Source organism: Carassius auratus, chromosome 19 (assembly GCF_003368295.1).
Source record: "Carassius auratus strain Wakin chromosome 19, ASM336829v1, whole genome shotgun sequence".
NCBI classification, from domain to species: domain Eukaryota; kingdom Metazoa; phylum Chordata; class Actinopteri; order Cypriniformes; family Cyprinidae; genus Carassius; species Carassius auratus.
In genome coordinates this window covers 20,474,936-20,487,838 of record NC_039261.1, presented here as the reverse complement: position 1 = coordinate 20,487,838, position 12,903 = coordinate 20,474,936, and the positions used below count along the sequence as shown (strand labels likewise).

Genomic DNA, 12,903 nt, shown 5'->3' with positions numbered 1-12,903 from the left:
TGGGAAACACAGCCCAAACAGTTTTGTGAACAATGAATTGTTTACGAATTAGACACCGTCTCATAGGAAAATGTTCCTCTAGTGATACTGAACTCTCATTTGAGAAGAGCAACTAAACCAAATCAGAGAGTTTGCAAATAAAGCTTCATGAATCTGGATCTAAGAGATCAGGTTTTAATTGACCCATAAATGAGGGATAATAAAAGTAGATCACTCACGTCTCAGGAATGTTTTTGAAACCAAGCATGGGAACAGGCACTAGTGAGAGAACCTGCATTAAACCAAAACAAACATCGAATAATTCCACTTCCTTCCCTTCTGAATGCAGAATGTGGAGTTGAATCCTTTCTTGTGGGTGGACTGCACGCAAGCATTCACATCTCCAAACTTCATTGATGGTTTTGACATTTCAAAATGTGTACACGACATTTTCTCGTAAAGGATAAAAAAACAAGCTCACTCATTCGGAAAGATTTTTCTGTACGATTTTTCGAACACAGAGCAATTTTCTTGTTTCCTCTAAAGTGTTCCGAGGAACAGACAGGATGTGAAACTGTTTGAATCACTCTCACAGTGAGTCGAGCAGTAACGCAATACACACTTAACATGCCACAGCAGTGACTCAGCATGAGCTGCTGTGCTTTTAACTGTCTACACAGGCAGCATCACTACTGACATGGATCCTCATAAGTGTGCATCAAACAGCTTGTTTAAAGACCTCACAGTTTACTGAATAAACATATTACTGAAAATGGTTTGTAGAGCCACTTGGCAACATATTGACATTACATTGTCAAGTGCAATGAGACATTTCATAATATATATATATATTTTTTAATAATATCTTCATTTAATATTATATATATATATATATATATATATATATATATATATATATATATATATATATATATATATATATATATAATGTGCATGCATGCATATTGCTAACCGATTTTTGTTTACTGTTTAAAAACTGTTTAAAGAAGTCAAATGGGTTGCAAACAGATTTTCATGTTGATCTTAAATTCAAAATCTAAGACCTTTGTGCATGTATGTATGTATTTGTGCATGCATGCACATCTAGGCAGTGATTTTGGATATATATACACACATTACAAATATATATTTCAAATCCGCAGCCCATGCATGTATGCTTTGTTTTGAGCCTTGACACAGTGCATGTACCCTGAGCAAACTGGCTGACACACTGAAAAGAAGCACGAATCGTGCGCTCATTATGAACTTTACACACGTGTGTATCTGTTTAGCATTTGTGTCAAGGTGACACCAGTCAACGAGGCTTAATGAAGCCTTGAAGCTCTGCCCTGGAGGGGGGCAGCACAATGTTTGGGGGTGTCACTGAAGGCTAATTACCCCCCAGGGGGATGCTGGACTGCATTTACCCCCCACAGATCCCCTCCGGGAGAGCTTGACAAAGATGCATTAAGCAGATCTTTAAAAAAAAGAAAAAAGCCTCTCTGAAATTTTAACCTCCCCTGACGCCGTGCAGCGCAGGACTCGCTGCTTTAGCTTGTCAGAATTTAATACACATAGTAAAGTACATCTCATGCAGCATTTCCAACAATGAGCTGATTCAGAAGAAATGCACTTTCTATCTCAATGCACATCACATCATTATTTTTTCATCAATGTAGAAAGTGCCACAGATGCTGTGAAGGAAAAAGAATAATGTTGTGATGTGATAATACTACGAAATTAATTGTTTTTGGTGGTTTACTGCTTCTAGCTGGCTACCTGGCTGCTTTCCACTGGTCAGACCCAGTCAAAACCATAATTTACCAAAAAAACAAAAAAAAAGAAAGATATTATGACATTAAAACATTATGAAATGGTTTACGGTCTGTGATGCAGCTGCCAATTCATCTTCCAACAAACGTTTGTCTGTGAAGTCTACATAACTGTGTCTCATTAGAAAACAAATGCCCGAACAAAACAAGCCCTCTCCGCCTAAATCATCAAGGAAAGTTTTATTTCTCGTGTTATGATCCATCTTTCTTGTTGTATGCTGGAATTAAAGGCTTAATTATTAAGTTTCACTCAACTAAATTGCATTTTAATCTCACTTAAACCAGCAACCATCATTGGCTGGTTTAAGCTTGTGTTTTCTACAAGGACGTTTAATTTTTGTAACTTTTTATTTATAAGAGAGAAGAAAAATCTGGGAAAGTGTGACTGAGAACTTGACTGATGTGCTGAAACATGCACAATACTTTAACCGCTAAGCCACCACTCCAACAGTCTCTCACTTTTCTCCGTTTTGGATCAATCACCAGCTTGTCCAACGCTTCAAGTCTGTCTTCACCGCTGGCTTGACGTGTTAAACATCCAGATCATACCACAATTATGCTAATTCATGCTGAATCTGTGAACACAAAACCAAACCGTGGACCTGGAGAACAATGTGCAGTGTTTGTCAACCAAGAACAAAACGCCCAGCGCTGTGCGTCTGATCCAGAGCATCAGATTTTCCTGGCGAGGGGCGTGAAAACGCTTCAACGGAAATGCCGAGGGCTAGCTTCAGGGTCCAGTCTAATTAAAATATTTCACTTTGCAAAGTTTCCAGTGGATAGATTTGACCTGGTGTGTATTCCAGCTATTCAGGGGAATAAAGCAGGGCAAATGCAACGCTCATAACTTTCTGTTCCAAGCAGGGATCTGATCCAGAAGAGAAACAGAGGAAGTCTGAGGGGAGTTGGCTTCATACATCTTACTGAAACAGGTCAGCAAGCGACTCCTTTATGTTCTCTTGTTCCTAAAACATCCTTCATTTCAGTCATGATGTAGGGATGTTACTGCACTTTTTTTTTCCCAGTGGTTGGTTTTATTGAATGTAGTATTTAGGTCACATTAAACATTTATATTCATGCATTTAGAAAACACTTTTATCCAATCAACCTACATAGCATTAATGTAGCAAGGTAGAGTGTACTTTTCTTCATCATCTTCATAATTTATTTCTACTACATTTCAAAAGTCTTTAATATAAGATACTTAGCTAGTAGTTTTACCTAGATTTTTGTTGTTAAAAAATATTTAATTTTATATATATACTGCATATGAAATATGAAACGTGAAGTATGAAGAAAACTCTTTTAATCAGAATTGTAAGTGTGCATCACGTCCATATTCTCAAGCTGTTATTTTGCCAAATAATGCACTGTATATTTAGTGTACATAAGAAATCGAATGAACCTTAAAAGGGAAATGGAGTTGATCCTTTTATTCCAAGGATGTTTAAAATGTCCAAATATAATTTCCACAACAGAACACTAATACATTTTTTAATGATATTTCAAGAAGAAAGTTACAAGAATTTGTCTGTGATGTGTGTATATTCACTGCTGGATTTTCTTAGTATGCAAATAAATCAAACAAGAGCATCTTAAATGTGTTTTTAATGTTCAGTTTAATGTCCCAAAGCATGCACAGTAGAAGAAACCCCTCTCCATCACTGAAATCTATTGGACAGCAACAGGATGATTTAAATCAGAGCTTTCTCTTTACTTTGCATTGTGTTTACCCTCTTCAGACAGACCGAAACGTATTTTGGGGGCAACCAGCAAACACAAATAAATATCAGACAACAGCTCTTTTATCCTGCATGAGAGCGTGTGATGTCTTTGTGTACTGCGTTCTGATTGGCTGTTTATTTCTCAGAAACCACAGGTAGATGTGGGTCGTGTCGCTCTGGCACGTGACACAGAGGGCATTACAGCTGCCTGGGTGGTACATATACACAATAACCTCACTATAACATCGCCAGAAACACATCCACGGGACCTGAGGACCAGGACAAACCGGTCGTGACCAGACACTGGCGTAATGCACTTTTGTGAGGCTTTACATCAAGTTATTCTTTATTTACAGACACACCCAGAGTGATTTACACAACTTTTTTTTTTTTTTTACTTGCACAATCACTGCATTGGGTTTGAACCTACTACCTTTTGATTTACTAACCAGAAATGCTCATTTTTCACTTGCAACATAAAGTTGGTTTCAATCGGCAAGCTTATTCTGTCAAGAACTGCCACTGAGTTGACTGACATGTAAAGAAACCAACTTTTTTCGTTTTGTTTAACGTGCCATTTAGGGGCGGTTTTATACCACATTAAGAAACCAGCGTTGGATAAACTGAATTAAATATGCCGACCCACAAAAACAACATCCTGCCAAAACTTGCTCAAGTTATGAAAAATATCTTGCATTGCTGTTATTGTGTGGGACGAAATCGGTGCACAGCCATGTTTGTGCATTTTTAAGGTTTCCACAAAGGGATTCTTATTTATATAAGACTTTATAACAGAGAGTCTTGATTCTTTATTCACAGATGTTATTATAATTTTTTGACTAAAGGCACAATTGCTGCTTTTGGGGTTTGACCCTACAACCTTTTGGGTTACTAACCATAATCCTTATTTATTTATTTTAACTTGCAACATAAAGTTGGGTTCAGTTTGCAGCTTATTAACAGCCACTATGTTGTATGCATGTAAAGAAATGCATATCTACTTCTCATTGGTTTTACATGTTGTTTAGGTGCGGGTTTATCTGAAAATATATTATACCAAAGTAAAACTCAAATATGCATACCACAAAACAGCATGCGGCCAAATCTTTCATATTGCTCAAGTTTTGAAAATGTCTTGCATTCCTTTTTTTGTGTGGGATGACTTTTAACACCAATAAAATGTCTTGGTTGGTCATGTCTGTGCATTTTTAAGATTTCAACACTGGGTTTCTTATTTAGGAGGCTTGTTTGCATCAAAACAATCAATGGTCAAAGAGAAAAAGATGTCTCTGAAATGTGGTGGTAATGTTAATGTTTTGCATCTTACTAGAAAACTAAGCCACATTTTAATTGCAGAACTTTGTATATATCAGACAGGGCTTTTATTAATGCAACGCATGCAAAGAAAGTGACCATGCTGTGCATAATATACTGCAGACAGCAAGCACAATCTGGTATTGCTGTGCTGAATGATCTGCAGTTCTCCGTCTGCACTGAATATGAAAGAAATGTAGCGTGATGAATCTCTGAACACAAGATCTGGCTGCTCATAATCATTTAAATATGATCAGAATCTCCTCTGTGTAGGATCGGAGCGTAAGAGCTGAATCCATGTGTTTCCGCTCTCAGAGCAGAACCCAGTAAATCAGAGATGAAAAGGCCTTCGCTCAAATCAAATCGAATATTAATCTAGTCCTCCAGGGATGGACACGCTCTGTTGAGCTGAGCAGTGTGAGGCATCATTGTGTGCTAGAAGTTTCCATCGAGCCAGAGTTAAAGCAGCATGTCGTGGACAGTCTCAGATCAACAACCGTGTTACCAAACAGTCCAAGAATACACCACTACAGCTGACCTTTGACCTCACTGCACCATCAAAGAGTCGTCAAAAGTCAATATTGTGTTTTAAACCCTCTTGTTCTGTCAAGTCTGACTTTATTGTGTGGACGCCAGAGGCATAGAATATTATTATGATGATGCTAAAATGTTGATTATAAGATTAGGAAAACTACAAACTAATAATGTAATGGTTGAATTAAAAGAATAATAATATCTGTGCTCACTTCAAGATTAAAATAAGACATTTTAATTTCACTTCAGAATGATCTCAGGAATGGTTTGCTCTTTCCTACAAAAAACACCTGTTTATTTATTTATTTATTTTTTTATAGAATTAACTAATCTTACGATTTTTCTCAATTGTTATGCATAACAAAAGCATGCAGATATCTGAATTTCTGATGAACGGTTTTTTTTTTTTCAGATTAATTCCATAAAAAATATGAAATGGAAAATTTGCCTTTGGTTTAAATTTAAGATATTTATTAGATGACAGCTGTTAAAGTGTAATTTTTTCCATTTCTAAACGTGACAAAATAACAGAAATGAACGCATTTTTACAGTTTTCTTCTGACTTTTTGACATAATTTCAGTGCAATTTTGTTTGATATGCATTTTTATTATATAACTGTCACTGTTCTTTTTTTTATTTTTTTTTGCATAGTTTTCTACCTACAGTTTGAAGCCATGCTGATGCATTAATCTCTTGAAAGGCTTTTAGATGTTAAATCAATGTCAAAGCCATCGGGTCACACACATAAAGCAGCAGCTGTGCAGGCGCGCGCTGTGTATCTCACCCGGATCAGGAATCTCATGCAGTCAGTTCCACAGAAGCGCGAGCTGCTTCCCCGCTTCAGACTCGAGATTAACACAGCACGATCATGCTCGTTTGAAGATGGCGAATTGATTCAGCTCGGTGAATCTTTACGGCCCTGCAGGTCAGAACTGATGCTTTTACCTCGACATTCGTCAGATCGTTTAACTGGATACACCCCTGCTTTAACACTACATTGACGATCATGCAGAAGGCCTAAATAAACTGCAGTCATAATGCATGCTTGATTTTGCAGTGAAGGTATTTTATTTGTTTTCTGTGCATGCATAAAAAACAGGAACATTGTATTCGAAATAATTATAATTATTTATTTGAGTGAAAAGTTGGCAAAACACAAAATCGCAGTATATCCATGTTCAGCCCGACAACTTGAGACACACCGAGTTCAAACCGAGTCCAAATGATGCAAAGTTTTACAGAAATAATTACCACAAGTATTTCCTGATGAAATCCCTGAAATGCTCCAACAGAAATCCCGAATCCTTGCATTTTACTCGTCCATTTTGCATTTGAAAACACACAAAGCCAGGTTTATCATCCCATCATCATCCCATCGAGTCGAACCTCTTTATATATTTGTGTCAGACTGTGTGCAGTGAAGGCGGGTCTGTGCAACTCAGCATCTGCTCTATTCACGTGACGTTAAGAAAAATATGAACAACATCTGGTAGAAATAAGTTTGATTCAGGTGCCTGAGCTCTCGCTTTTGCTCTCTCTCTCTCTCCCTCGCCAAGTCCCCAAACTCCTGGATCCAGGCGCTGTTTGAAAACCGATGCAAACGTTTGGAGAGATCCGTGACGGCTTCTGGAGCTCGTAAAACTAGACTCCTACACTGCACAAACTATTGCATGTATTATTAGCATATACCAAAACCTCCCGTTTCATCGTTTTTCATTTTAAAATGCATTTTAATTAGCCTATTCTTAATTATTCCTTTAATTTATAGATTCAGTACAAGAGTCTTGATTGTAAAATGTTGGTTTTGACCCGCTCCACCTTTCCGTGACCTTCCTGACCCCTCGGTTTTATAGACATCTGGGAATTCCATGTATGTTTGGAGCCCGTCAAATAATTCCTCACAACATCCTAAACGCTTTTGCAGAGCTCCTGTCATATGCTCTCCTTTTGGGTTAAAATACCCGCGCAAAGCGACACAAATGTCTTCATAAGTTTTTTTTTAATGTTATTCTTTTCCTGGCGTGTTAGAAAAAGCATGCAAACATCATTTCTGTGTAACCCATTTTGTCCATTAGACCCATTTTTTATTTTTACTTTTGCATTTATTTAATTTAGCTTTTTTTAAGCATTACTGCCCTTTTTTTATAACAAATAACAAGATAAGAATCAGTTCTGATTCATTTTAATTTTCTAAATGCTTATGTGTAAATAGTTTCAAATGCTTTCCTTTCCTTACTTTCCATACCAGCATCTTAATTAGAAAAACAAACTGCAATATTTAAATGAGCTGAGTAGTCCTCTATCTATGTGCCGATGAGAGTCTTTCCTTCTAGAACTAATCTTTTAAAAATACATTTAATAAAAAACGGCAAATCAGCATTTTTTTTTTAAATCACATCGAATAATTATTGAAGTCGTTTATGTGCAAAAGCTTATTTTCGTTTGTAGCCTGCATGCTTATCAAATCCATAATGCATAAAACTGCAATAACAACATGCTAAAATAAGTACGTTTCAAACCATGTTTTATTGCAGAAAATATACACATATTTACATCGTATTTAAAATAGGAAATGCATAGACACCAGATCTATTCTGCATTCTGACAATCAGTAATAAATAAATAAATGTATTTTTATTAGGACCAGTCAAAGATAGTGTTATGAGCCGAGTTTCTTCCATATTTCCTTCATTCGTTGAGTAATAAATATGACGCAGTTGCTGTCAGAAGCTCTGTTGGTCTTCAGAAAGAAGCACATGTTTTCCACATCCACCGTCACAACAGCACAGATCTGATTGTAATTCCTGCACAACTGTAAGTGCTGCAACGACGTCATGACGCTCCAGAACCTTCCCTTTATAATCCTTATGCTCGCTCTTCCAGTGAGTTCAGCTCCTCTGAATATCTGAAGAAACAAAGATGAAAGAGTTGAAAAATCCACAATGCAATATAGTTATAATAATAACATGCACTTAACTGAACTCTTTTTTTTTTTTCTTTTCTTTTTTGTATAGGCCTACGAATAAATAACGTTTGCAAAAAGCCCCGAAACTTTGGTTGCATGAACAAGGAAGAAATTATTAATTCTAAATGATTAACTATGTTAAATGCAAAAGTATCCTTATTATAGAACCATGCTTTGAAAAGACAAAATGCACAAAGATTAGTTTAGTCATAAAATGCTCTTGAGGAACATACAGCAGGTAAAAGTTTGGACACATCTTGAGATTTCAGCTCACTGAAATTCTCATCACTGTCAACTCAAATTCTATTTCTAAATAAATATACAGGGGTGAATTCGGGTCACTTTTTACCATTATACTGAATTAACCCTATAATTTTTGTCTACGTGAAACATTTAACACGAGCTTTTAGGTCTTAAAATTTTCAAACGAATGTGTCCAGACTTGTGACTGCCAGACTGTGAACACTTGTGAAGGAGAGACTTGTGAAGTTTTGCATCGCGTACCGTGCTGCACCGACAGCGCGCGTCAGTGCGTCAGTGGGATGTTGACATGGACCACGCGCCCTCCATTCTCCAGACGGAAAACGCGTAACTGAGTCTCTCGTGCGCCACGTAACTGCAGCTGGACATTTTGGAGTCCAGCTCGTCGCTCTGCAGCACCTGGTACAGGAAATCAATGTACCGAGACGCGAGCTTGAGCGTCTGGATTTTGCTGAGCTTGTCCGAGGGTAACGTGGGGATGATTTTGCGCAGCGACGCGAACGCCTCGTTTAGAGACTGAGTCCTCTGACGCTCACGCACGTTCGCCATGACGCGCTGCGTCTGCAGGTCCTCCAGAGACTGAGGGCTGCCGCTAACGCTGCCGCTTACGCTGTTGCTGCACTTCTTGCTCCGCTTCCCAGGCGTTGGGCTCTCCGCGTCCCCGACGCTCTTCCTGCTCTGGCGTCTTTTCCTGCTGCTGCGCTTCTGCTGTCTCCTGTCTGGCTCCTCCTCGCTGTTCCCCAGGCTGTCCACTGGAGACTCCGGGGAGCTGGGCTCCTCTTGCATCGGCTCTTCTTCAAACATCACCTCTGATGTTTGGAGAACGTAAGTGATATAGTTTCCTTCTGTCCGGCGGAACGGGGTCCCTTGCTCCTTTTGTGCGTCACGGAGGTGTTTCTCAAACTTGAAGGGAAGTTTGGAGTCTCTTATAGTCTGGAACGCGCAAACTTTTTGGGGTGGCCTGCGATTGGACGAGAAGCGCGGGTGACGCAAGAGGGGGGAGGCGGGAGAGGAGCGCGATCCAAAAGGTTTGCGTTATACAAGAAAGCGTTCTTTAACGCGTTTAAACGAAACACAGCGTACGCGCCAATGACACATTCGTTCTGAAACCAATGTTGATGTTTATGGAATTCAAAAACGGAATAGAATACAATCTATTTTTGCATTTTAATATATTGCCAAACATATTAAAAATGATTTAAAACATCCATCATGTCAAAACAGTGAACGTATCAGTGTGCTCCAACCAAAATACTAAAAATAACTTTCAATACTGAAACGTACGATGACAAATTTATTGTAGACTGGTGATTGATTTTGATGCATGAGCTGATGAACTGATGAAATATTTAACTTAATATTCATGATGTGCAATACAAAATAGAAGTAAACTAGAATATAACATGTTTGATTGAATGCATTTCTTAAAAAAAACACGCTCAAAATACTCAAAACATAGTCAAAACCATCAAGTAATATCATAAAATACTGAAACGTTCAGCACTTAATCTTTAGCTATTTTGCCAGCCCATTAGAGTGATTAATATGTAATCATTAAAAAGCTGGACAGATTTCAGTGTGGTTTCTGGAATGAGCAGAGAGACTTTGATTTGCGATCTGGAAATGTTGGACCAAAAATGCTCTTAAAAAGTTTAAAGTGAAGGTTTTCTTTGGTCTGTAGCGATGCTTTACGTTTAAAGCATTAATCATGCCGTTAATGTATTAATATAATTTACTAGCAATCTGCGCGCTGGCAGTTGTGAAGAACTGTCATTGGTCTCCGCCAGCGGGCTGAAATCCACTTCAAGTCACTGTAAAAAAGAAAAGAGCGAATCTGGGTTGGCTAAGTAGACCTCATTGTTTATTTGAACGTGTTCTGAAATGCATGTCTGTGTTAGTGTTATTGCAGAGTCAGGTTTCCTTCTGCAGCGTTTTCATACGCAGCGGGTCGCCGAGCGCAGACGACGCGCAAACTGTGTGGCCGCTGCAGTCCAACACAAACACCCGAAGCGTCTCCTTTGTCTGCACAAACTGACATTTCTGTAAATGTTATATAACACAGCAGCATTATACATTCAAATTCAAACCACTAAGAGGCTTCCAATGTCGCAAGACCGCGGGAACGCACCCTTTTGAGTAAGAATCCGAGGTTTAAAGATTCCGCAAGGGGGCGCACTGACGAAGCTTATCCAAGCGTGCCATCGTGCGTGAAAGCGCAGCACACATCTGTGGTGACGTGACTTCAAGATTCACCCGAAACACCCTGAGGACAGAGAAATATATTTTATTTTAATGTACATATAAATGACTTGGAATTGTCTGTTTAAAAATGCAGAAGTTAATTCAAAAGTGTCCATACAGTCATTATGTCATGTGCAGGCGATGCACCTGCTCTTGGTTTACCTGCGATAGGTGTTTATTAAGATCTTTCAAGAGTGCTGAAGCGAACCTACATATCTACATACAAAATAATTCGGTGTACAATTTTCACTGAAAAATTTTATTTCACAAACCATTACAAACAAACATAAATTTTGAAGTAGAAAAACTGATAGCATTTCTTGTCAAATATGCTATACTTTTTGATTTACAGCTATAAAAACATTTGTTTATTATAATATATACATAAAAAAACACTCAAACATCATCTCAGAAATCCAAAATAAATAAAACAATTTATATATTTATAGACAATTCCTGTTGGAAATTTATCATAATTTGGAATCAATAATAAAGGATCGCTAATGTTTATATATATATAATTGTAACGGAATCCACCTCAAAATCCAAAACAAATGCCACAATTAATCTACAATTTCTGTTAGAAATGTAACATATTTGGAACCAATCCTAATAACAGTTCTATTTTACAGAAGGTTCTTTATAGTGGAAGACAGTTCTTTAGATTTTTAGAATGTTGTTTATAAAAAAAAAAATGATTCTTTTTAGAACTGTTCAAGGTTCTTAAAAAGAAAAAAATCTGCGAAATAGTCTTTGAAACTTTTACTTTTACAGCCTTACATAAATGCTTTTCCAGTCCATATTTTAATGATTAACCCCAGCATACAGAGCTCACGCCATTAAGGTAGGCCAAAAGTGACAGAGAAGTATTTTTTATAATCAATACTTTTTTCCATAATAAACTTTAAATACCTTGATGAAGGTCCATCTTAACAATGTGACTGAAACACTGACTGTTAGTTCAGTTGTTCTCGAGTATGTTCGTCATAAAGATATCTATCTATCTATCTATCTATCTATCTATCTATCTATCTATCTATCTATCTATCTATCTATCTATCTATCTATCTATCTATCTATCTATCTATCTATCTATCTATCAATCATTCTACTCATTCATCCATCATTCTATCTATGCATCCATTATCCATCTTTTTATCCATTTATCCATCCTTTGTTCATCATCCATCCATCCATCTGTCTATCCATTCATTCATTCATACATTCATTCATCGTATCATCCAACCATTGTTCTATCCTTTTATCCATCCATCATTATATCATACATTTTTCTAGCATTTTTTTGTTCTATTATCCATCCATCCATCCATCCATCATTGATTCTATCACCCATCCATTGTTCTACGATACATCTTTCTATCATTTATTAATTTTTTATTGTATCATCCATCCATCCACTGATGTATCATTTTATCCATCCAACCATCCTTCATTCTCTCCATCTATGATTAATTCATTCTATCATCCATCCATCCATCCTATCATCCACTGATCTATCTTTTTATCCATCCATCCATCCATCCTTAATTCTCTCCATCCATCATTCATTCCTTCTATCATCCATCCATTGTTCTATGATAAATCAATCATTTAATAATTTTTTATTCTATCATCCATCCACTGATCATTTTATCCATCCATCCATCCATCCTTCATTCTCTCCATCCATCATTAATTAATTCTATCATCCATCCATCCATCCATCCATCCTATCATCCATCCACTGATCTACCTTTTTATCCATCCATCCATCCATCCATCCTTCATTCTCTCCATCCATCCATCATTCATTCATTATATCATCCATCCATCCATCCATCCTATCATCCACTGATCTATCTTTTTATCAATCCATCCTTAATTCTCTTCATCCATCATTCATTCCTTCTATCATCCATTCATTGTTCTACAGTACATCCTTCTATCATTTATACATTTTTTATTATATCATCCATCCACTGATCATTTTATCCATCCATCCATTATTCTCTCCATCCATCATTAATTAATTGTATCATCCATCCATCCATC

General features: G+C 37.2%; 1 protein-coding gene across 1 annotated transcript; it reads right to left on the bottom strand.

Annotated features, from left to right (window-relative positions):
• Nucleotides 1-7,891: 7,891 nt before the first annotated feature.
• Nucleotides 7,892-9,528, bottom strand: LOC113119775 (twist-related protein-like). The gene is made up of 2 exons (XM_026289429.1): nucleotides 8,854-9,528; nucleotides 7,892-8,289 (listed from the first exon to the last, which is right to left on the bottom strand). Exon 1 carries the CDS (start codon nucleotides 9,412-9,414, stop codon nucleotides 8,884-8,886), a length of 531 nt encoding a protein of 176 aa, XP_026145214.1. The 5' UTR covers nucleotides 9,415-9,528; the 3' UTR covers nucleotides 7,892-8,289; nucleotides 8,854-8,883.
• Nucleotides 9,529-12,903: the final 3,375 nt, after the last annotated feature.

What these genes read in the sequence shown, in the direction of transcription:
- LOC113119775 (XM_026289429.1), bottom strand. Translation starts at nt 9,414, where the DNA reads ATGTTTGAAGAAGAGCCGATGCAAGAGGAGCCCAGCTCCCCGGAGTCT.